This window comes from Manis pentadactyla, chromosome 3, assembly GCF_030020395.1.
Source record: "Manis pentadactyla isolate mManPen7 chromosome 3, mManPen7.hap1, whole genome shotgun sequence".
Lineage (NCBI taxonomy): Eukaryota > Metazoa > Chordata > Mammalia > Pholidota > Manidae > Manis > Manis pentadactyla.
The window spans coordinates 51,338,536-51,365,350 of NC_080021.1; the positions used below are offsets into that span (position 1 = coordinate 51,338,536).

General features: G+C 37.8%; 1 protein-coding gene across 2 annotated transcripts in view; it reads left to right on the forward strand.

The window, feature by feature from the left end:
- Positions 1-26,815, forward strand: part of MMP16 (matrix metallopeptidase 16) — a 314,497-nt gene that overhangs the window by 217,585 nt on the left and 70,097 nt on the right. For both annotated transcript variants that reach the window (XM_057497909.1, XM_057497908.1), the window contains 2 exons: positions 22,734-22,895; positions 24,835-25,046. In XM_057497909.1, the coding sequence (XP_057353892.1) occupies positions 22,734-22,895; positions 24,835-25,046 (374 nt within the window). The remainder of the gene's footprint in view (positions 1-22,733; positions 22,896-24,834; positions 25,047-26,815) is intronic.

The window sequence follows — 26,815 nt, forward strand, 5'->3', positions numbered from 1 at the left end:
AGCTGTCCAGTTTTGCCAGCACCATCTGTTGAAGAGACTGTCATTTCCCCATTGTATGTCCATGGCTCCTTTATCATATATTAATTGACCATGTATGTTTGGGTTTATGTCTGGAGTCTCTAATCTGTTCCACTGGTCTGTGGCTCTGTTCTTGTGCCAGTACCAAATTGTCTTGATTACTATGGCTTTGTAGTAGAGCTTGAAATTGAGGAGTGAGATCCCCCCTACTTTGTTCTTCTTTCTCAGGACTGCTTTGGCTATTCGGGGTCTTTGGTGTTTCCATATGAATTTTTGAACTATTTGTTCCAGTTCGTTGAAGAATATTGCTGGTAATTTGATAGGGATTGCATCGAAACTCTATATTGCTTTGGGCAGGATGGCCATTTTGATGATATTAATTCTTCCTAGCCACAAGCATGGGATGAGTTTCCATTTGTTAGTGTCCCCTTTAATTTCTCTTAAGAGTGTCTTCTGATTTTCAGGTTATAGGTCTCTCAATTCTTTGGTTAGGTTTATTCGTAGGTATTTTATTCTTTTTGATGCAATTGTGAATGGAGTTCTTTTCCTGATTTCTCTTTCTGTTGGTTCATTGTTAGTGTATAGGAAAGCCACAGATTTCTGTGTGTTAATTTTGTATCCTGCAACTTTGCTGTATTCTGATATCAGTTCTAGTAGTTTGGGAGTGGAGTCTTTAGGGTTTTTTATGTACAATATCATGTCATCTGCAAATGGTGACAGTTTAACTTCTTCTTTACCAATCTGGATTCCTTGTATTTCTTTGTTTTGTCTGATTGCCATGACTAGGACCTCCAGTACTATGTTAAATAACAGTGGGGAGAGTGGGCATCCCTGTCTTGTTCCCAATCTCACAGGAAAAGCTTTCAGCTTCTCGCTGTTCAGTATAATGTTGGCTGTGGGTTTATCATAGATGGCCTTTATTATGTTGAGGTATTTGCCCTCTATACCCATTTTGCTGAGAGTTTTTATCATGAATGGATGTTGAACTTTGTCAAGTGCTTTTTTCAGCATCTATGGAGATGATCATGTGGTTTTTGTCTTTCTTTTGGTTGATGTGGTGGATGATGTTGATGGATTTTCGAATGTTGTACCATCCTTGCATCCCTGGGATGAATCCCACTTGGTCATGGTGTATGATCCTTTTGATGTATTTTTGAATTCAGTTTGCTAATATTTTGTTGAGTATTTTTGCTTCTACTTTCATCAGGGATATTGGTCTGTAATTTTCTTTTTTGGTGGGGTCTTTGCCTGGTTTTGGTATTAGGGTGATGTTGGCTTCATAGAATGAGTTTGTGAGTATTCCCTCCTCTTCTATTTTTTGGAAAACATTAAGGAGAATGAGTATTATGTCTTCTCTGTGTGTCTGATAAAATTCCAAGGTAAATCCGTCCGGCCCAGGGGTTTTGTTCTTGGGTAGTATTTTGATTACCATTTCAATTTCTTTGCTCGTAATTGGTTTGTTTAACTTTTGTGTTTCTTCCTTGGTCAGTCTTGGAAGGTTGTATTTTTCTTGGAAGTTGTCCATTTCTTCTAGGTTTTCCAGCTTGTTAGCATATAGGTTTTCATAGTAGTCTTTAATAATTCTTTGCATTTCTGTGGAGTCTATTGTGATGTTTCCTTTCTCATTTCTGATTCTGTTGATTTGTGTTGATTCTCTTTTTCTCTTAATAACTTTGGCTAGAGGCTTATCTATTTTGTTTATTTTCTCAAAGAACCAGCTCTTGGTTTCCTTGATTTTTGCTATTATTTTATTCTTCTCAATTTTGTTTATTTCTTCTCTGTTCTTTATTATGTCCCTCCTTCTGCTGACTTTAGGCCTCATTTGTTCTTCTTTTTCCAGTTTCGATAATTGTGATGTTAGACTATTCATTTGGGATTGTTCTTCCTTCTTCAAGTGTGCCTGGATCACTATATACTTTCCTCTTTTTTTTTTTTTTTTTAGCTGTTTGTTTTCTTTAGTATTCTAACGATTACCTGTCTCAGAACCACATCCAGAGTGATAGTTAACGGTGACTTACTGCAAGTATTTTTTTTTTTTGTAGATAATTATTTTTTTATTGAAGGGTAGTTGACACATGGTATTACATTACATTAGTTTCAGGTGTACAAGATAGTGATTCAACATTTATATACATGACAATTCTAGGTACCAGCTATCACCATACCAAGCTGTTACAATATCTTGACTATATTCATTACATCCTGGTTACTTATTATTTTACCATTGAAAGTGTGTACTTTTTTTGTGTGTGTGTGAGGGCATCTCTCATATTTATTGATCAAATGGTTGTTAACAACAATAAAATTCTGTATAGGGGAGTCAATGCTCAATGCACAATCATTAATCCACCCCAAGCCTAATTTTTCATCAGTCTCCAATCTTCTGAGGCATAACAAACAAGTTCTTACATGGAGAACAAATTCTTACATAATGAATCAGTTACATAGTGAACAGTACAAGGGCAGTCATCACAGAAACCTTCGGTTTTGCTCATGCATTATGAACTATAAAGAGTCAGTTCAAATATGAATACTCATTTGATTTTTATACTTGATTTATATGTGGATACCACATTTCTCTCTTTATTATTATTATTTTTAATAAAATGCTGAAGTGGTAGGTAGATACAACATAAAGGTAGAAAACATAGTTTAGTGTTGTAAGAGAGCAAATGTAGATGATCAGGTGTGTGCCTGTAGACTATGTGTTAACCCAAGCTAGACAAGGGCAATAAAACATCCACGTATGCAGAAGATTTCTCTCAGAATGGGGGGGTGAGATTCTAAGCCTCACCTCTATTGATCCCGAATTTCTCACCTGATGACCCCCCTGCGACTGTGCCTGTCTTAGGTTGTTCCTCCCTGGAGGAATCTTACCCGTCTCTGGCTAACCAGTCATCTTCCAGGGCCATACAGGGAAATGTAAAGTTGGTAAGTGAGAGAGAAGCCTTATTGTTTGAAATGGTTAGGTTTTTATTTCTTTGCATATCTATGCCCTGTAGCTTCTATGTCCAGCATTTGTCTTGAGGTATCTTTACCACTTGGAAGAATTATGATACTCGGTAAATTTGATATGAGGCACGAATTCTATTTAAGGGTTGTAATTAGGAAGAAAGAAGAAAAGCTATAGAAGTAGCAGGCGGCAGAAAACATGGGAAGATTGATTATTTCTTTGACATATCTTCTTGTAGAGTAACTTCAGCATGTATAGGTTTTAAGCTACCACTTAAATTGCGCACACACATTAACATAATAGGAGTATAGTTACATAACCAAAGCATATCTGTAATTACCAGCCATCTCCAGTGAAACCAAGAAAACCAGTTAGGCACCTTAGGCATACTTTCCTCTTAAGACTGCTTTCGCTGCGTCCCACAGAAGTTGGGGCTTTGTGTTGTTGTTGTCATTTGTTTCCATATATTCCTTGATCTCTATTTTAATTTGTTCATTGATCCATTGATTATTTAGGAGCATGTTGTTAAGCCTCCATGTGTTTGTGAACCTTTTTGTTTTCTTTGTAGAATTTATTTCTAGTTTTATACCTTTGTGGTCTGAAAAGTTGGTTGGTAGAATTTCAGTGTTTTGGAATTTACTGAGGCTCTTTTTCTGAGCTAGTATGTGGTCTATTCTGGAGAATGTTTCATGTGCACTTGAGAAGAATGTATATCCTGTTGCTTTGGATGTAGAGTTCTGTAGATGTCTATTAGGTCCATCTGTTCTACTGTGTTGTGTTGTTCAGTGCCTCTGTGTCCTTACTTATTTTCTGCCCAGTGGATCTATCCTTTGGGGTGAGTGGCGTGTTGAAGTCTCCTAATATGAATGCATTGCAGTCTATTTCCCCCTTTAGTTCTGTTAGTATTTGTTTCACATATGCTGGTGCTCCTGTGTTGGGTGCATATATATTTAGAATGGTTTTATCCTCTTGTTGGACTGAGCCCTTTATCATTATGTAATGTCCTTCTTTATCTCTTGTTACTTTCTTTGTTTTGAAGTCTATTTTGTCTGATATTAGTACTGCTACCCCTGCTTTCTTCTCTCTGTTGTTTGCCTGAAATATGTTTTTCCATCCCTTGACTTTTAGTCTGTGCATGTCTTTGGGTTTGAGGTGAATTTCTTGTAAGCAGCATATAGATGGGTCTTGCTTTTTTTATCCATTCTATTACTCTGTGTCTTTTGATTGGTGCATTCAGCCCATTTACATTTAGGGTGACTATTGAAAGATATGTACTTATTGCCATTGCAGGCTTTAGATTCGTGGTTACCAAAAGTTCAAGGTTAGCCTCTTAAGTACCTTACTGCCTAACAGCTTGCTTATTCAGGTGTCATATACACTGTCTGGAGATTCTTTTCTTCTCTCCCTTCTTATTAGTCCTCCTCCATTCTTTATATGTTGGTTGTTTTATTCTGTGCTCTTTCGTGTTTCCTTTAACTGCTTTTAGTGGGTAGTTAATTTTATTTTTTTGCCTTTATTTAGTATTTGGTTGGTCTGCTTTCTTTGCTGTGATCTCATTTTCTCTGGTGACATCTGTTTAGTTTTAGGAGTGCTCCCGTCTAGAACAGTCCCTCTAAAATACCCTGTAGAGGTGGTTTGTGGGATGCAAATTCCCTCAACTTTTGCTTGTCTGGGAATTGTTTAATTCCTCCTTCAAATTTAAATGATAAGCGTGCTGAATACAGTATTCTTGTTTCAAGGCCCTACTATTTCATTGCATTAAATATATCATGCCATTCTCTTCTGGCCTGTAAGGTTTCTGTTGAGATGTCTGATGATAGCCTGATGGGTTTTCCTTTGTAGGTGATCTTTTTTCTCTCTCTGGCTACCTTTAATACTCTGTCATTGTCTTTGATCTTTGCCGCCATTTTATTATATGTCTTAGTGTTATCCTCCTTGTGTCCCTTGTGTTGGAAGATCTGTGGGTGTCCGTGGTCTGAGAGACTGTTTCCTCCCCCAGCTTGGGGACATTTTCAGCAATTATTTCTTCAAGGACACTTTCTGTTTGTTGAGGCGTGTGAGCTCTTTATATATTCTGGACGTCAAGCCTTTATCGGATGTGTCATTTTCAAATATATTCTCCCATACTGTAGGGTTCCTTTTTGTTCTATTGATGGTGTCTTTTGCTGTACAGAAGCTTTTCAGCTTAATATAGTCCCACTTGTTCATTTTTGCTGTTGTTTTCCTTGCCCGGGGAGATATGTTCAAGAAGAGGTCACTCATGTTTATGTCTAAGAGGTTTGTGCCTATGTTTTCTTCCAAGAGTTTAATGGTTTCGTGACTTACATTCAGGTCTTTGATCCATTTTGAGTTTACTTTTGTATATGGGGTTAGACAATGGTCCAGTTTCATTCTCCTACATGTAGCTGTCCAGTTTTGCCAGCACCATCTGTTGAAGAGACTGTCATTTCGCCATTGTATGTCCCTGGCTCCTTTATCAAATATTAATTGACCATATATGTCTGGGTTAATGTCTGGATTGTCTAGTCTGTTCCATTGGTCTGTGGCTCTGTTCTTGTGCCAGTACCAAATTGTCTTGATTACTATGGCTTTATAATAGAGCTTGAAGTTGGGGAGTGAGATTCCCCCCTACTTTATTCTTCTTTCTCAGGATTGCTTTGGCTATTCGGGGTCTTTGGTGTTCCCATATGAATTTTTGAATTATTTGTTCCAGTTCATTGAAGAATGTTGCTGGTAGTTTCATAGGGATTGCATCAAATCTGTATATTGCTTTGGGCAGGATGGCCATTTTGACGATATTAATTCTTCCTAGCCATGAGCATGGGATGCGTTTCCATCTGTTAGTGTCCCTTTAATTTCTTTTAAGAGTGACTTGTAGTTTTCAGAATATAAGTCTTTCACTTGTTTGGTTAGGTTTATTCCTATATATTTTATTTTTTTTGATGCAATTGTGAATGGAGTCGTTTTCCTGATTTCTCTTTCTGTTGGTCCATTGCTGGTATATAGGAAAGCCACAGATTTCTGTGTGTTGATTTTGTATCCTGCAACTTTGCTGTATTCCGATATCAGTTCTAGTAGTTTTGGGGTGGAGTCTTTAGGGTTTTTTATGTACAGTATCATGTCATCTGCAAATAGTGACAGTTTGACTTCTTCTTTGCCAATCTGGATTCCTTGTATTTTTTTGTTTTGTCTGATTGCCGTGGCTAGGACCTCCAGTACTATGTTAAATAACAGTGGGGAGAGTGGGCATCCCTGTCTAGTTCCCGATCTCAGCGGAAATGCTTTCAGCTTCTCGCTATTCAATATAATGTTGGCTGTGGGTTTTTCATAGATGGCCTTTATTATGTTGAGGTACTTGCCCTCTATTCCCATTTTGCTGAGAGTTTTTATCATGAATGGATGTTGAACTTTGTCAAATGCTTTTTCAGCATCTATGGAGATGATCATGTGGTTTTTGTCTTTCTTTTTGTTGATGTGGTGGATGACATTGATGGACTTTCGAATGTTGTGCCATCCTTGCATCCCTGGGATGAATCCCACTTGGTCATGGTGTATGATGGTTTTGATGTATTTTTGAATTCGGTTTGCTAAAATTTTGTTGAGTATTTTTGCGTCTACGTTCATCAGGGATATTGGTCTGTAGTTTTCTTTTTTTGTGGTGTCTCTTCCTGGTTTTGGTATTAGGGTGATGTTAGCTTCATAGAATGAGTTTGGGAGTATCCCCTCCTCTTCTATTTCTTGGAAAACTTTAAGGAGAATGGGTATTATGTCTTCCCTGTATGTCTGATAAAATTCCGAGGTAAATCCATCTGGCCCGGGGGTTTTGTTCTTTGGTAGTTTTTTGATTACCCCTTCAATTTCGTTGCTGGTAATTGGTCTGTTTAGATTTTCTGTTTCTTTTTGTGTCAGTCTTGGAAGGTTGTATTTTTCTAGGAAGTTGTCCATTTCTCCTAGGTTTCCCAGCTTGTTAGCATATAGGTTTTCATAGTAGTTTCTAGTAATTCTTTGTATTTCTGCGGGGTCCGTCGTGATTTTTCCTTTCTCATTTCTGATACTGTTGATTTGTGTTGACTCTCTTTTCCTCTTAATAAGTCTGGCTAGAGGCTTATCTATTTTGTTTATTTTCTCGAAGAACCAGCTCTTGGTTTCATTGATTTTTGCTATTGTTTTATTCTTCTCAATTTTATTCATTTCTTCTCTGATCTTTATTATGTCCCTCCTTCTGCTGACCTTAGGCCTCATTTGTTCTTCTTTTTCCAATTTCGATAGTTGTGACATTAGACCGTTCATTTGGGATTGCTCTTCCTTTTTTAAATATGCTTGGATTGCTATATACTTTCCTCTTAAGACTGCTTTTGCTGTGTCCCACAGAAGTTGGGGCTTAGTGTTGTTGTTGTCATTTGTTTCCATATATTGCTGGATCTCCATTTGATTTGGTCATTGATCCATTGATTATTTAGGAGCGTGTTGTTTAGCCTCCATGTGTTTGTGAGCCTTTTTGCTTTCTTTGAACAGTTTATTTCTAGTTTAATGCCTTTGTGGTCTGAAAAGTTGGTTGGTATGGTTTCAATCTTTTGGAATTTACTGAGGTTCTTTTTGTGTCCTAGTATGTGGTCTATTCTGGAGAATGTTCCATGTGCACTTGAGAAGAATGTGTATCCTGTTGCTTTTGGATGTAGAGTTCTGTAGATGTCTATTAGGTCCATCTGTTGTAGTGTGTTGTTCAGTGCCTCTGTGTCCTTACTTCTGTCTGGTGGATCTGTCCTTTGGAGTGAGTGGTGTGTTGAAGTCTCCTAGAATGAATGCATTGCATTCTATTTCCTCCTTTAGTTCTGTTAATATTTGTTTCAGGTATGTTGGTGCTCCTGTATTGGGTGCATATATATTTATAATGGTTATATCCTCTTGATGGACTGAGCCCTTTATCATTATGTAATGTCCTTCTTTGTCTTTTGTTACTTTCTTTATTTTGAAGTCTGTTTTGTCTGATACCAGAATTGCAACACCTGCTTTCTTCTCTCTGTTGTTTGCTTGAAATATCTTTTTCCATCCCTTGACTTTAAGTCTGTGCGCGTCTTTGGGTTTGAGGTGAGTCTCTTGTAAGCAGCATATGGATGGATCTTGCTTTTTTATCCATTCTATTACTCTGTGTCTTTTGATTGGTGCATTCAGTCCATTTACATTTAGGGTGATTATTGAAAGGTATGAATTTATTGCCATTGCAGGCTTTAAGTTTGTGGTTACCAAAGGTTTAGGGTTAGCTTCTTTACTATCTTACTGTCTAACTTAACTCGCTTGTTGAGCTATTATAAACACAGTCTGATGATTCTTTATTTCTCTCCCTTCTTATTCCTCCTCCTCCCTTCTTCATATGTTGGGTGTTTTGTTGTGTGCTCTTTTTAGGAGTGCTCACATCTAGAGCATTCCGTGTAGGATGCCCTGTAGAGGTGGTTTGTGGGAGGCAAATTCCCTCAACTTTTGCTTGTCTGGGAATTGTTTAATCCCTCCTTCATATTTAAATGATATTCGTGCTGGATACAGTAGTCTTGGTTCGAGGCCCTTCTTTTTCATTGCATTAAGTATATCATGCCATTCTCTTCTTGCCTGTATGGTTTCTGTTGAGAAGTCTGATGATAGCCTGATGGGTTTTCCTTTGTAGGTAACCTTTTTTTTCTCTCTGGCTGCCTTTCATACTTTGTCCTTGTCTTTGATCTTTGCCATTTTAATTATTATGTGTCTTGGTGTTGCCCTCCTTGGATCCCTTGTCATGGGAGTTCTGTGTACCTCTGTGGTCTGAGAGGCCATTTCTTCCCCTAGTTTGGGGAAGTTTTCAGCAATTATTTCTTCCAAGACATTTTCTATCCCCTTTTCTCTCTCTACTTCTTCTGGAATACCTATGATTCTTATATTGTTCCTTTTCGATTGGTCACTCAGCTCTCTTAGAATTCTTTCATTCCTGGAGATCCTTTTATCTCTCTCTGCATCAGCTTCTCTGCGTTCCTGTTCTCTGTTTTCTAGTCCATTAATGGTCTCTTGCATCTCGTCCATTCTGTTTTGAAGTCCTTCCAGAGCTTGTTTTATTTCTGAATTCTCCTTCCTTAGTTCTTGCATATTTCTCTGCAAGTCCATCAGCATGGTTATGACTTTTGTTTTGAATTATTTTTCAGGAAGACTGGCTAAATCTATCTCCCCAGGTTCCTTCTCAGGGGAAGATGTAGCAGATGCCGAAGCTGTCTGGGTTAGTCTTGTCTGGATCATATTTTTTTGCCTTTTCATGTTGACAGGTGCTATTGACTGTCAGCTGGGAGGGCCAAAATTTTCACTTGCTACTGGCCTTTCTTTACTGGGACAACTGCGACCCCTAGTGGCTTGTGTTGGGTAATTGCGTGTAGATTGGGTCTTTGTGTCTTGCCTGGCCGGAAGGGAGAATTTTCCCTTTCTGTGGGCGGAATTTGTCTCAGGCTGCTTCTCTGCTTTAGCAGCGCCCGGTGGGGTAATGGATGGGGGGGCTGCTTGACTGTTTTCCTCCATGAGGGGTCTGAGAGCTGTTGCCCAGGGGGTTAGTGCACCCGGTTTTCCCTGTAATTTCCAGCTGCTGTACTGTGACCTGGGTTGTTTCCATCAAGCTGTTAAGTCCCTGTCCCTTTAAGACTTTCAAAAAGCTCCCGCTTTTCTTTGTCACAGGGGCATCAGCTTCCGCACCCGCTCAGAGGTCTTACTCCCTGTTCCCCCAGTCTCCAGGGCCCCCTGGGCACATACTGTGTCTGCGCTCTGGCCCGGATGGCAGGGGCTGGGTGTTCAGCAGTCCTGGGCTCTGTCTCCCTCCCACTCTGCCTATTGTTCTCTTGCCGGGAGCTGGGGGGAGGGGCTCTCGGGTCCCGCCGGGCCGGGGCTTGTGTCTTACCCCTTTCACCAGTCGCTGGGTTCTCGCTGGTGTAGCTGCAGTCTGGCCACTGTCCTGCGTCTTCTGGTCTCTCTTTTAGGGCTAGTTGTGTTTGTTTGTTGTATTTTCAAAAGTATATATGTTTTTGGGAGGAGATTCCCACTGTCCTACTCACGCTGCCATGTTGGCTCCGCCTCCAAGGACACTTTCTATCCCTTTTTCTCTCTCTTCTTCTTATGGTACCCCTATAATGCAAATATTATTCCATTTTGATTGGTCTCACAGTTCTCTTAATATTCTTTCATTCCTGGAGGCCCTTTTATCTCTCTCTGCCTCAGCTTCTCTGTATTCCTGTTCTCTGATTTCTATTCCATCAACAGACTCTTGCACCTCATCCAGTCTGCTCTTAAGTCCTTCCAGAGATTGTTTCATTTCTGTTATCTCCCTCCTGACTTCATCCCTTAGCTCTTGCATATTTCTCTGCAGGTCCATCAGCATGGTTATGACCTTTATTTTGAATTCTTTTTCAGGAAGATTTGTTATATCTATCTCCCCAGGCCCTCTCTCTTGGGTTGTCTGAGTGATTCTTGACTGTGCCAGATTCTTCTGCCTTTTCATGGTGATAGAGGTGGTCGTAGGCAGGTGGTATGTGTTTCAGCTGGGAGAACCAAGTCCCTTCCTGCTTGCTGGTTGCCTTGCCCTTCTCTGCTGCCTCTGTCAGTTCCCTGCAGACAGGGAGCAGTCTGTGGGTTATTTTCTTGAGCTGCTGTGGGTGGAGTGGTCCTCAGCCTAACCCAGAGCCCTATGGGGAGTGGCAGACGCATAGGGTGTGTTTTCCTGTGAGAACAGTGCCCCTTCATGCCTTCCCGACCTTGCTCTGGCTCCCTCTGTCTGTGCCAGGCAGCTGCATGCCGGCGGCAGCCTCTGTGTCTGTCCCGGTTACCTGTGCACTCGAAGGAGACTCTGGGTTGTTGCTGTGGGCGGGGCCGCTGTGTCGTGTCAGCTGGTTTGCTTGCTGCGCTGGCTGGGGGTAATGAATGGCAGTCTGCTTATCACAGTGAAGGGCTTTCGGGCTGTGTTACCTCCCAAGGGGTTGGGGCAACTGAAGTTCCTTAGAATTCCCAGCCTGCTGGGTTGAGTGTGCCAGGACGATTCCATCCAACTGTTAAGCCCCTGTCCCTTTAAGACTTTCAAAAAGCACCCACTTTTCTTTCACCCCAGGGGAGCTGGCTGTGGGGACCCGCTCGCAGCCCATCTTGGATTTTACTTTTCCATTTCTCTAATATCCAGCACACCATGCAATGCGTGTCTGTGCTCCCAGTGCAGATTACTAGGGCTGGTTATTTAGCAGTCCTGGGCTTCCACTCCCTCCCCACTCTGACTCCTTTCCTCCTGCCAGTGAGCTGGGGTAGGTCCCGCCAGGTCACGGCTTTGTATCTTACCCTTTTCATGAGATGCTGAGTTCTTGCAGATGTAGATGTAGCCTGCCTGTTGTCCTGTATCTTCTGGTCTCTCTCTTAGGCATAGTTGTATTTTCAAAAATATGTATGGTTTTGGGAGGAGATTTCCACTGCCCCAGTCATGCCACCATCTTGAGCTTCCCCACTATATCATTTTGATATTCAACTTTCATGGTACTGTGTTTCCTCCTACAGAGTGATCAAGCTCTTAAACCTAGCATTCAAAACTCTCCAAAATTTGATGTTATGTTTCCTGACCTTGTCCTTCACATACATGTGCCTCAAGTCTGTGTTTAACTTGTTGGTGCACTAGTTTTGTTGAAGTCAGAACTGCTATTTAAATCTCTGTTCTGATGCTTAATAGATTTTTGACCTTGGATAAACCATTGTACTGGAGCTTCAATTTCTTTTCATGTAAAGGTGGAATTTAATATCTAACTGAATTTTATTAGTTATAGGAAAGAGGTGGTGATAGTAGTAATAATAGTAGTAGTTGTTAACTATTATTCTTCAGTTGTAGACTATGTTCTAGGCACTGTGCAAATTATTTTATAAATGTGATGTTATTTAAGCCACCAAGAACCTTTTAAGTAGGTGATGTTAGACCTACTTTACAAATAAAGAAACTGAATCGAAAAGAGGTGAGTAATTTCCTAAATTTTATACAGGCAATACCAGAGTTAGGATTTTAAATCTGATTTGTATTAAAGGACTTAAGTGAAGGAAAACTAACTTCCAAATCACATGCAATCCTGTGCTAATGAATTCATTTTTCCTGGGAGAATTTCCATAGTGTCTTAGACTCTCTGAAGAGCTTGTGAACCCCAAAGAGCTCACACAGAGTCACTGAACTAAACTTTCAGTTTCTTAGTTAAAAACCAAGGGCTTGAGTAATTTATCTTTGGAGATCCCAGTACCTCATATTGTCTGGCATACAGTAGACAAATCAAGTACATGTTAGGATAAATTCTTTATCAATAGCTTAATAGTTCTATCAGTGGTTCCTTGTACATAGTAGGTAACTAGTAATTTTTAAAAGAATGTATGTCATATACTTGCTGCTGGTCTGGAGATTTTAGAACATAATACTAGGATTGCTATCCTAGGCATACTTAGAATTATAACTAGACAAAGTGTACTTTAGTTTGCATACAGTAAAAGGGCATATAATTCAAGTCAGCTGTTAACTGTAGCTTTGCATTTATTATGTGGTTACTATTGTTTAAGCAGTCACTAAAATTGATTTCTTGCACTAGCTGCAGAGGGATTTAGGACACTAGAATCATACTGACCATCAAATTGAGCTGCCCAGGGATAAAGTATGGCCCAGATAAACCACACATCAATACATGACATGGTAGCATAACCGAGAATTTCTTAGATTCCCTACTAGGCTTAACAGGGAGGGAGAAAAAAAAATCTTTATTAAAATCATGGTACAGTAGACACATCCATTCTTGATTTATTTAACAAGACTTTTCTGAATTAAGTGAACACAAGTCTTATTTACTAAAAAAACAGACTTCCTATCCAAACTATAGTCTAAAAGAATAAAATATGTACTTTGGCCTTGATTACTAAAATATGTCCCAAGGGTGTACACTTAACCTGGCTAACATAGACTTAAGTTATTTTAATTTTATTGACTTATTCTAAAGAGTGCTTATTCAATTAAAACTATAAATGTTTCGTAGTGGTGTATCTTTAAAAATACCTTTAGTGACTTTTAGAAAACCTATTAGATGGCCATTTGTTTTTCTTGTATGTTAAGAGCCTAGTGTTTAATTCTGCCTTACCAGTGTACACTAGTGGCATGCTTCAAACCTAACCTCCAAACAGACAACTTTGTAACATTCCCAGCAAACCCTCTTCAACTGCTGAAGAAATGTGTTGAAATATAATTTTAAAAAGAAAGTCCATGTACTGTTCCTTCCTCCTTATTGTAGCAGTATGGTTTCCTTTTCATTTGAAAATATTTTCTTTGCTACAAGACTACTAGACTTAATTAAAAATTAGAAGCAATGAAAATGATGAAAACTTCTGAGCAGCCAGTACTGTACTGAAGAGGTACATTTTTAAATAGTAAATTTAGCATTAGTTCAATGGAGGAAAAAAAAATAGTAACTATATTGCAGACTCCTAGAAAAGTTCTTAAACAGCAGCTGTGCTCTTTGATGCACCATCTTAAGCCCTGAGAAGATGTTGAGGGCTGAGAAAAAAGTAGAGAAATATATTTCCTCAGCACACTAAAGTTTTGGCTGTGGACCTGGATTGTATGGGGGCTAAGTCTATTACTGTCGCTAACTGGGTGAGTGTGGCCGAAGCACACAGTCCATGAAAGTCTTCATTTCCTAATCTTTAAAATGGTGATAATAACAGAACTTAACTAATGAGATGAGACATAGATAAGCTAATAGATGTAATAAGGTACCTACGAATATTATGTGACATTTCGCTCCCCTTGCTTTGTAACACTTTATAAAAAGCTTTTTCTTTCCTTTAATTCTTCTAGTCTTGAGGCATCATTAATAGTACTATATGCAACAAAGCAATTTAAAGGTTTGAGCATATGTGAAACACTAGGGTTGCCAACAAATAAAACTCAGTAAAATTTACACATGTAAATGTTATTCATAGTTGTGACTTTGTTGCATTGTATTGGTCCATATATGGTAAGCAACAAATAAATGACCCAGAGTCAAACTACATCTGGGTCTATTGAGAGAAAGCATCTAGAGGAAAAGCTGGGGAATCTTCTGTAGCTGGAGGCCTTTGGGGATAGTGGAGCCTATGGGAAGAGAGGAGGATGGGAATGGTGGGTGGGGAGAAGGTAAGAGAAGAGCACCAAGCCCAGGGAACTGGAGGCTTGATGAAAGAGTGGAAGTGGCAGGAAGAGATGTGAGAAGACCTACCCAAGATCAGCTTCTATCTTGCAGAGCACAGCTGTGATCCAGCTCTTGTCCGGAGCAGGGCCACCTAGGATGTAGAACAGAGTCCAAATCTCCTTGTATGGGCTGCCTGACTGAGCAAGTTCCACAGCCTCTGAAAGCATTATCTATAAAGCAGGGTTAGAATGTATATAGGCCTTGAAGTTTAATGACAAATTCAAGGATATCATTCTGGTTCATAATAGACACCCAAGAAATCATATTTCATTCTTGTTCTTTTTTCACCCTGTCTACCAGACTTTTCTGGCTCTCTGGCAGGGACCACAGCCTCTGCTGGCCACCGAAAGTGAAGCACAAAGAGAGGGGGTAGTATATGTACAACCAAGGTATCAGGTTTTACACATTTAAAAGAAGATATAAGGCATGGAAATAGCTGATATTTCTATCTCTGGAAATTTTCAGTCCACAGAGTTTCCCTTAGACTTATGGTTACTGCCAAACCTTTCAGCTTATGTAGAGGTAAACTGGACAATATTTAAGACCCCTTTTCATCTCTGGAGCACTGTACAAATACCACTTGCTTCTGAGTAGCTTCCTTTTCTACTCAGTTTTTTAAGTTTTTCTTTCCTAATTCACAGCGCAGTGTTAACCAAAGTGAGAGGAGTTATACTGTTAAAACATCCCATATTATATATTGCTGGCATAAAAATCACCCTGAAACTTAGCAACTTAAAGGAACAAACATATCTTACCCCACACAGTTCTGAGGGTCAGGAATCCAGGAGCATCTTAGCTGGGTTCTGACTCAAGGTATCTCATGAACACACAGTGAAATTATCAGCTGAAGCTGCAGTTATCTGAAGGGGCTGGAGAACCCACTTCCAAGCTCATATCTCACATGGCTGTTGACAGGAAGCCTCCGTTCTTCTCCATACGGCCCTCTCCATAGGGCTGTTCACATAACAGAGCAGCTGGCTTCTCCAGAGTAAGTAAAGAGAAAGAGAGAGAAGGAACCGAGTTGGAACTCATGACGTATTTAACGACCTAACCTTGGAAGTCAGATATCTTCACTTCTACTGTATTCTGCTACAGGTTGATACATTGTTGGAGTGAATACCAGGAGGTGATGATTATTTGGGCAGTCTTGGAGGCTGACTCCCATACATCCCTTTAGCTTCTCAACTGGCAAAACTAGCTATATGGATAGTCTGAGAGGACCAAGGTTTAAGAAGTCCCACCCTATCTATTAAGCACTAGGGAAATTTTCACTTAATTTCTGAATTTTATTTCTAGGCATGGATTTAAATATTTTAAATATAAATGTTTAAATATTTAATATTATGAATCTACTCAAATTCATCTGGCAGTCATTTCACCTACAACAGATAAACAGAAAGAGCTCCTATGCATCAGAAGCTGTCAGGGCAAATATGATAAATGTTACAATCAAGTGATGTACAGAAGGCCAAGTATGGAGAGCCAGAGACTGAGCTTAACTGGTGAGTTGAAGAAGGCATCACAGAGAAGTTGATTTTGAGTTTTGTTTTGAAGGATTAGTAAGATTTTAGAAGAGTGGCAAAGAGGCAAACAAGAAAATATATATAAGAAGAAAAAAAAATTCAGCCACTTTCAGAAGATGACATACAGAATGATACCAACATTATAAAGCTATGATTTATTTAAACATATATATTTGAGAAAAATATTAAAGTATAGTCAAGGGAAGGAGAAATTCCAGCCTCAGGTGGTGATATCCTCTGGAGGGAGTGGTGCAGCCAGAGGTATGAGAGAGAAACCAGAGATAGATTCAGTGACGCTCGTGATTTTCTGGTGTTGGATTTGTCATTTTTATTCATCATTTTTTAACATTCAGCATATGTTGTCAGCACAGGGAACAGCATATGAAAATGCATGGAGGGATGAAAGCGCTTGGAATAAAATATAAAGACATAATTATGACAGGGAAACTATAAATAATGCATTATCTTTCATAATAGAGAGTCCAGTGTTCTGAATGGTATTGGAGTACACAGAGGAAAGGAGACGTGAGATACAATTGAAAGCAATACACTCAAAACTCAAAATCTTGCAAGAGGAGCAAGTACTATTTCTGTATTAAGAACCAGGAGGCTGATGTCTCCTTTGTTGCTGACATGGTGATAAGATCAGGCATATTACAATTAAGAATCTTGAATAATGTGAATTAATGATAAGTTACAGGAGCAGTCATTATTTTCATCATTGGGAAAGAGATCTGGTGCATTTTAATTGTCTCAAACTCATCATATGCCAACAACATTTGTTCCTCATGAAATTCAAATCACAGGGTGGTACTTTCTTTAACAACTTACCCTTTTAAACTATTGTGAAGCAGCAAGGAAGGTTTAATTATATTATTTCCAATCATCTGAAGAATAATAATTACTTGGAGTTCTTGGCCAGTATTTTTGATTGAAAGTGCTGTGGCATCCTGAACAGGTCATAGGTTCATATCCTGGTCCTATTAATTTTCTTCTAATGCCTTACTTTCCTTAGACAAGGAGTGACTCCACCCTTGGAAATGGTGCTTAGGGAAAACTTGATTGATCTGAAAAGAACACATGCACAAGACAAAAGAATTGTTGCTGCTGTGACCTTATTTTTTGTGTTATTAGCCAACAAATAAGGTGAGGAAATTAATTGTGACTAGAAGACTATTTTCCTGTGAGAGATTCTGAAGCGCTTTTAGTAATTCAGCAAGGCTCTGAAGGTTGATGGATGAAAGCGGTATTTATCTACCCAGGAGTGAAAGAAAGAAAGAGCTCCTGCATGTTTACCCTGGAACAGGGTTGAGGGTACTTTTTTGTCCAGGGAAGGAATGTGATGCAGAAGGAGGATGGTTAAGAAGGTTGATGTTTTTCTTTTTGAAAAATGAAAACAAAACATAATCCCAAAAAGACCATATTGGGCCTTTCCAAGAAATTATTACTCTTTTGCGAAAAGAAAGCCAAGAGTGTCTAAAGGTATTTTCTGAATCACTGCTGTGTTCTTGCTGAGCTCAGTTGTCACTAGCTGCCCCCCGTGAACTTAGGTGCCAACTTCTGTTCTTATCGGACTGCCTTGATTTTTGTTGGTCATTGGCTGCTTTGGTAGATCTTTGTTTTGTCATTAGGTTTGCTCTTGGTGAAATATTTCTTTCACTTTGAGCCCCCTGACAGCAAATTCCAACCATACTTGACCCATATTTTCTGGGTGTGGACATGCCCAGACATTAAACATACACCTATCCTTCTACCATCTCACATGCTATTTGCAGTTGCAATAATCTCATTGATATTAGGTTTCTGTCTTAACAAAGTTGTCTCTGATTTGAAATCTCAAAGGTGTTAATTTTAGACTTGGTGTTAGGTGTTCAATATCTAAAAATGACTGTAACTCCTTTTCTTCCCTGCCTTCCTTTTACCTGCTGTCACCTGCTGTGTCTTTCCTTTTGCATACTTGTAAATATTCTCTATAGGTCCCTCATCTCTTCATAAATAACTCCCTCCTTCTGTTTTTTAACCTCTGCCTGTGACTAGAACATGCTTCCTAGATGATCCACAAGTGTCTCATTTCATTGGCTTTTCATTTTAAGTAGCATTTTTAAAAAAAGAAAATTCCCTGTTTTCCAATAACACTGAACTTATGTCTCTTGATTTTCCTGTCTGACCTTCTTACCATCCCTTCTCACTCCAATAATTTTAACTCCTCCTCCGTAATAGTTACAAAATCACACTTGTTCAGTATTCCCCAGCAATTTCCTCTAGACTATGTCCTCTTTTCATTACCTATGAACACAAGTATTTGCTGGCATTCGTTAACCACTGAGTGGCCGACAGTACTGGACACTTTAGTTCCATCCTCTGAAGCCATCTAAGAGTTTGGCCTCCTCAGTCTTATCTCATCTCATTCTCTTTCCATTCTACTTCTTTACATGACATCAGAAGAGGATTTTGGGGGAAAATAGGGAAAAGTTGGCAAAGGAAACAAACTTTAGTTTTAAGATGAATAAGGTCTGAGGATCTAATGTATAATGTAGTAAATATAGTTGATAACACTGTATTGTATAATTGAAATTTGATAAGACAGTAGAAAATAATGTTTTTACCAAAAAAAGAAAAATATATATGTGAGATGATGGATCAAGTCAGCTGGATGAGCATCCCACATGCCAGGAAGAGAAGGGCAATTCCAGACAGACAGTAAATGTAGAGACCTTCAGGGCTGAACAAGCACATTTTTCTATGACTGAAAGGAAGTTCACACATGGAAAATAAGTGGGACATGATGTTGGAAAGGAAGGGCAAGGAGTTATGTATGAAGGGTCTTGGTTATCTTGCTGAGGAATGCAGAATTATATTGCAGGCTGTGAAAAAACAATAAAAATTTGAGCAAAGGCAATTATAGGAAGTTGTTTCTTCTACCAGTATATGTTTTTCTCCTGTATCCCCTCTGTAACTTCACTTCCTGTCTTCTCTGAAGTTATACTCTTAAATTCATTTAAACACACTCTTAAGTTGTAATACTCTCTTTTATTTGATATCTTGGAATCTGAGGTATAATTTGATCAGGCCCTATGCCTTTATTAACACGTATCACCACAGGAAGCACAAGACAAAATGCCCCTCACCCCTTGAGCCCCAGTTCTCATATGTCTTGTACACTGCCATCTCTGTCTCCATTTCCTTTCCTTCTCTATCTTCTGAAACTGTTCATTCCAGAGAAGTTTGAAGTCCATCATCAGCAGTATTCCCTTAATAATTAACTTATTTTGAGTATTTGCCCTTTAGGTTTTTTTTTTTTTTGTAACTAAAATTTGTCACTCCATTGATTTTACTCTTTCCTAACATTCCTTCAGAATGACAGCTGTTTTCTCCTCCATATTCCTTCTACCATGAGGGCTGGAGTCATGGTGTATGTCCTGCCTTTCTTCTTTTTAATGCCATTTCAAGAACATTCTCCTACCTCCATAAATGCTCCAGGCCTTGACTGTGATTTGTCAGACTATTCCATCCACTGTTTCTCCTTGCTGTAATCCTCAAGTCATTCTCTCTGTTGTTTGATGATTGTATCTCTTAGTTCAATCCCACTCCTTTCAACACTACTCTTTTAATTATCGGTAAGCTCAACATTTTGATAACTGATCATTTTTCCAGTGTTCTGGGCTCTAAGTTATTGGATCTTTTCTCCAATTTTGTATTCCATCCTGACTCAGAGACTCATCTCTATGGGTACAGCCTGGAAATTGCTCTTGTAAGTCTCAGTTTTAAATATCTACTATGACTGTCACTGAGTATTTTTCCAACTCACTCCTGCTAATATCATGACTTCAAAAAGCTCTGACTACATCAAATTTAAGAGTCGATCTTGATCTCATCACCTTATCTCATCAGTCCTTCCTCATCCACAGTGCTTCCTTCCTTAATGACATAAATGTCATGGCAAGTCAAAATCCCTTACATATACCTAGAATTCCTTTGTCTTTCTGCTTTTTATATTCACCTGGTGATACCAAAATTCTGGTGAAATCAATACTGCCTCCTGGGTGCCTGGCATGCACACAGCTGAAAAAGGCTGGAGAAGAAAGACAAACTACATAGTGAAGCTGACCTCTCTCTAAAACTCATGATCATGAAGGTTGCCTGATAGTTATTCTGTATTTCCTGAGTCTAGTCTCTTTGCAGTCCCATATTTAAATATTTCATACTTTTTCCTCCCTGTTATTGTCTGTTGACAAGTCTTCCTATCTCATTAAATAAATTAAAGCAGTCAAAGAGATATTTTTATAATTTCCCACCATTATTTCTGTCCACCTACAAGAATCTGTGCTCTTGTATTCTGTCCTCATTTCTGTTACTATGATTGAATAGTCCATGTTTCTAATTGAGGACAATTTTAGCCTATCTGTGCTTACCTATCCCAAATGTGTATTTCTAACATGCAACTGTTTATGAATTCTGTATGGATATATTCAACTGGACTTGAATCTCCAATTGAATTTTTAAAGGCATCTCTAACTTAACACTCAAAAATGAACTGTTAATGCTACACATCTCTCACCCCCCACCAAAAAAGGAAAAGCAACAAAAACTAGCTCCTCTTATGTGTGTCTCCATCTCAATGAATAGTAACTTCATTCTTCTAGTTGCTGGGGCCAGAAAACATGGTGTTATCTTTGACCTTTTCCTTTTCTCACACCTTACATCTTGTCCTTTAAGAAATCCTGTGATTCTTCTTTCAAAATACATCAAGAATTGTATTGCTTCTCTCTACTTTCATTACTCACACTTTGATCCTGGTCACCAGCATCTTGCCTGAATTATTGCACTAACTTCAGAAACTGAGTCATCCTGCATCCCTTGTCCACTGTACTTGATTCTCAAGAGCAATCAACAGGGTGATCCTATTTAAAATGTAAGTCAAATTATGTTTCTCTTCTGCTCAAAAACTTGCAAAGATTCCCCACCACAGTCAGACTCCATATATGGCTCCATTTCCTCTGTGACTTTATCCTTTCTCTGACCCTTTATTTCTCCTTATCATTCATTTATCACTATATAGCATCCTGTATATTTTGTTTTCCTTTCTTGTTTCATTCCAGTCTACCCCCTTACAATGTAAATACTGTGAGGGCAGGATATTTTGTATTCTTCATTCACTGCTGTATCTCCAGAGCCTACTAGATCAGTGCCTAATTCATAGCAGGCATGCAATAAAACATAATAGAATGAATGGATCATTCAGTGACTGACACTGTTTTCACATGGCTGCATCATATAATCGGTTGTGCTTGCTAATACTTCTATAGCTGCATGATTTACTGTACTAATTAAAAGGATAATGTCTGAAATCAGACTGAGAAAACTTTGACTTCCACCTGGACTTTATAATGTGACCTTGCAAATTGTGTTTAGTGTCTCCAAGTCTTATTTCCTCATTTTTAAAATGGACATAATAATAGTGACTTACTCATAGGATGCTTCTGAGAACTAAATGAGAAAATGCAGACAAAATGTTCGAATTGCCCAGAGCAGTTAGTAAACTTTTAATCAAGATAGTTAATGTACTTATATTAAAGCTAACATATACTTTATTTTCCTTTTGTGTCTTGATTTTCACTCTTAAGTAATTTTATGAGAGGTGAAGCTCTTTGAGATTGGAAGTGTTAATTTCTATTTCTTTTTAAACCCCTCTAATTTGTTCCACACTGGTATTTAATCAGTTATTATCTGAAAGTCAGTTAGGCAGACCCCTAAAGTGTTTGAATGATTCATTTTCTGTATGCTAATGTTATTTGGGGAATCAGCCTCATGGTTTCATCCATCTTTCCATGACAGACTACTCCAGAGTGGGAAAAAATATTGGGTATGTACCTGGCTTTTGTGTAAAAAAAAAAAAAAAAATTGGCCAACCACTGAAGAGCATGATCACAGTGCATTTTAAAAATGGTTGGAAAAGAGTTTTGCTCAAAGTAACACTCAGGAGATTCATTGATATCATTTGCATTTGTAGCAAGTCATCTATGTAAAACTTAATATTACATTCAATCATGTTGAGCTTTTCACATAGATACTTAACCCTTAGAAGTACAGCAGCTCAGACTGTTTGATGCTCACATAGTTCAGCTAAATTTTCAGAGTGTACAGATATAAATGTAGGACTGGCTCTTTTCTTCATGCATTTAGTGTTGATGATCCAGGAGTAGACAGCATACAGACATCATCAACAGGGATTTGATTGCACAAAATCAGACCAAGTATCTCTGAGAGCCTGCACTAAATAGACTTCACTATGCCAGTTTACCTCAGGGGGAGAGATTTTTTTCTTAAACTTTATTTTTCAGTGAGAAATAGCTACTGTAAGATAAATACATTTTGTTCAAGTTACCCATGAATTGATTGGAAAGTGTACTTACAGAACTATAACTAGAATCCTCCTTATTGTGACTACTAGCATAGGCCTCCTATTTTACACTACTGTATTATATTCTAGGGTATTAAGAAAGAAAGGCCTTACTCTAGGAGGTATAATTACCTGAGTTCTACTTGCTGTCTTGTAAATACAAAGATTTGCTGTTTTGACAAGGCTTGTCACCTCTATGTCTCTATTTACTCATCAGTGTAAAAGTAGGGATTATATCTTCCCTGTGTTTTTTACTGAATAATTGTTAGATTTTTGTTCAATGTAAAGATTGTAAAAGTGAGATATTTGTATAATACATGCTTTCTAATTGGAAGGATATTTAAACAGCAGTAGTAGCAATTTCTGATACTGCTTCTCTTCCTTCAACCTCTATTACTGGTTCTCCACTTTCAGCCTCTAAATTGCTGTGACTTCATTATCATCGTAGTAGCATTTTGAATTTTGCTGGTAGGAAATCCAATGATTAAATCATTCTGATAGTTGAAGTTCCTCCTGTTTTTCTTGGGTAAAATTTTGATAACACCAAATTGTCCTTTTCAATTCTGTACTTGATATTAGTTACCATAGCGTCTTTTCTTTTCATTGCACAGGAAATGACTTATTTCTCGTAGCAGTTCATGAGCTGGGGCATGCTCTGGGATTAGAGCACTCCAATGACCCCACTGCCATCATGGCTCCATTTTACCAGTACATGGAGACCGACCACTTCAAACTACCTAATGATGACTTGCAGGGCATCCAGAAGATATATGGTAGGTTAAACCACCATTTCTGTTTGGTTAACCCTGTAGTCAAGTCCAGAATTCCTGCTGTGTTTTCTTGTTTGAAAGAGATGCTCTAAATATATGAGAGAGATAAATACTGGGAAAAAGTAATCTGGCTTATTGGAAAAAGTCTTCTATCAATCAAGTTTTGTTGGCAAAAGTTCCATATGGCTTAGTGTACAGATGATGGGAAAGTATACACTGATTGGGTTTTCTTACTGAATTTAGTTGAAACCCGCAATTATAGTAAAGATCTGATAAACTTTATATTTAAAATTCAGGTAAAAATATAATAAATAAATATAATAAAAACAGTGGGAAATATAAGACTATTGTATAAGATACTGAGACTTTGGTAAAAATCAGCAGATTGACTCTTAATTTATATTTGAAGTCAGATAGTTCTTAGATTTTGAAATTGCAAGAAATACTCTTCTGTGATGTATATAACAAAATGATCTCAAAGAGCACGTAATTATTGACTAAAAGTGAAAGCTAACAAATTCAAAAGTGAAAGTTATCAGATGGCTGTTTATGAGCACATATCTCAAAATAAATTTCTAATACAATGAAATCATTCTTATTTATGGAAGTCAGTGAATGCAAATTAAGGCAAAAGGGAGAAGGACTGTTAGACATATTTACTATAAACCTAACTCCCTCGATAGGACCATTGACCTTTATAAAGGCATTTATTTCACATATAATTGTTAAGAACTTGACATTTAAATTTACATAAAGAGAATATGCTTTACTAAATTAATGAAGTGAGTCTTTCATTTTGCAATAGAAAGACAAATGTGTGCTATCTGTATGTTAATATCCAGTATCCAGAAGATGTCATTTGCATTTTTAAATAGCATAGTTTAAGTTCATTAATTTGTTTTGCATTCATTAGTTTTTCAATTTCAGTATCTCAGTGGTAAGCATTCTCTCAGGGTTAAAATAAGATTTCACTAAAAGGTCAACTTTTGTGCTACTCTTTATTTTGGGGATACTAAGAAAAGAGAAATGTCTCCTACTCAGAACTATGTAGCTCTAATGTTGAGAGAGCTGTCCGATGCCTAAGTGTGTGTCATCAAAAATTCCTCCTAAGTAGTTAACTGAAAAGAGGCTGTTTCTCATGACCTCATGAATTACAGTCTAGACTGAAGATCTGCAAAAAAATATTCTTTCCATATCTAAATATTAAGTGCTAACAGATCCGTATTTCTTTTTAAAAACATAAATCCCTTGAGGAATGATGCTTTACATCTGTATGAAATTACATGTGTAAACTTTGGCTTGATTTAGAAACCTGTTTTTAGAAATACTTCTTCACATTAATATTTTACTAGTGGTGTTTTAATCAATATGTGTTTTAGATTCAGTATTCAAACGAAACACTCTTCTAGTAATTTGTCAAAACACTTCATTAGAAGAAGAAAATAATGACAGTCAGGCAAAGGTTATAGAATACAGTTGGAAACATAGGGTTGAATAAACTGTGATTTGTTAATGTTTATCTTTTAGAAATATTTGCATAGAATCATTGTCTATCAAAATCTAGGATTAACTTCGGTGGAGCTTACATGCATGATTCCAGTATTCATTCTCATTAATTCATTATTTATACATCCTACTTCCCCAAAAATATTTGAAAGCAGCTTTTCCAATAAGGACTGTGGTGAAGCTCTAAAAAGTATCATTAAAAATTAACAAAGAAGGCCTAGTTACTCTTGGATCCAGAATTTTCCATGATAAGGGCAGTCTCTGACAGCCTTGGCAATGTTTTGTTGGGTAAGATGGTTTATTTTTTTTCAGAAAATATACAGTCTTAAAGACCTCTTTGCTCACTCGGTCTGTGCCCTCCCTTGATGAGTGGTTGTCCTCTGTAGCATCCTTTCCAGCACTATGCCAGGTTTAAGTGAGCTCTTATTTTCAAAAGGTCCACCTGACAAGATTCCTCCACCAACAAGACCTCTACCGACAGTGCCCCCACACCGCTCTGTTCCTCCGGTTGACCCAAGGAAGAATGACAGGCCCAAACCTCCCCGGCCTCCCACTGGCAGACCTTCCTACCCTGGAGCCAAACCCAACATCTGTGATGGGAACTTTAACACTCTAGCTATTCTTCGCCGTGAGATGTTTGTTTTCAAGGTAGGAGGCTGTGATTTTCTTTCTAACAGCAGATCAAGTTGTCTATGGTGTCACTTTAGAAAACAAGTTCTCATTCATTCTAACACTACCTTCCCAGACCTCTCACAGTTAGAAGGTTCAAAAAAAGCATCTTAAAAAATAAATGCACAAATGGGCTTAAATGTCTAGCAGAAAATTGCTGTAACATTCTATTTGGGGAATGCATTTATGTCAGCAGAAGCTAAAATGACTAGCAATGTGAGGGTAAAAAAATGCTGCATGTTATGAACAGATAAAAAAGCATAATTTAAATCATGAATAGGAACTAATAGGGATGATTTCCTTGGGAGCTTAGCCACTTCCTGGCACACTGCAGCTATTCTATCTTTGTTTTGCACATCTTTATGAGATCCCTGTAATTTCACTTGACAATTAAAGCATTGTTTTTTAGAAGTATTGATAATTTTGTTAGGTTAGGGGTCTACTGGTAGTCATTAAGAGTTAAATCTCATCTATGAGACTCTCATTTTGATTTTACATATATATGCTATTTTTGTTTTCTTTACTCAGGCATTTATGTCTACCTAGTTTATATTATTTTTTTTAAATATTGCAAGCTAAAACTAATTTTACAGTTTGCTAAATGTGCTTTTTAGTGCCATTAGGGTCTCAGACAATAATATGAATAACCAGCTTATCCAAGTCGGTTGCATAATATTGAAAACTGAGTATAGTAGAGCATAAAGAATTTTCTCCTTCAATATTTGCAGACTGATCTTAAAGAGTAATAAAAATTTGTTTTTATGTTGCTACTAGAATGTTAAAATAGCCAAATTTTACCAAAACCATTCATTAAAATAAAATAATATGCTCTTTTTTGGTACAAATGAATCAATAAATAATCAAATATTGTCCTACTTATACAGAATTTCCTATCTACCAGAGGCTGTACTTTAAAAATACAGATTCCATATAATTCTTAGTAGACAAGATACTCTATTTCCTTTATTGGAAAATAAGATTTGCAATAGATATAATATGCACACGAGCATCATACTTTCCAGGAAAAATCAATACATTTGTTTAAACACATGGATAGATTTTTGAATTCCGTAAGTGCCCTGCAATGCTTAATGAGATATCTTGCATTCAATTTAAGTTGATTAATAAGGGAAAAAAAATCATGATACATTTATATCATTACTTATTGTGGCTAAGCCCACAGCAACCAGCTGAAATAAAACAAAATGCAATCATTTCTTTTTTTTCCTACAGACACTAATTAACAGCGGAAGGACTTTGTTTTCACTGTTTTGGCTTAATTTCAACATCCCAGTTTTATTCTTTGATAAAGTGATATCAGCAATGTATGAACCTTATTTAAGAATATGATAGGAAATTGATTCTGGGTACATTCTTTACCTTCTTCCTATCTGTCTAGTTAGATGGCCAGTCTCAGAAGAGACCTATATCTTCAGATGTGATGATGATTTTCACCAGCCATTTCTCTCTGCACATTGTGGGCATGCTCTTTACTGACAAAATGAGAACCTGTGGTCATTGGTTCCTTGAAACTGGAATGGATAAAAAGTGCATAAAGCAACTATCAAATAGAATTCAGTAGCCACTGTTTTCAATATCAAAACAGGTGTACAAAGAACATGAGTAAGACCTGCTTCTCTAAACTCTGTTAATCCAGATTCCTTAACCACAGTTCTCTACAGCACAAAATTCCTAAACTCTGAATTTTTTTTTTTTGGTTTTTTACTAGTCCCTGTTCTTTTTCCAAG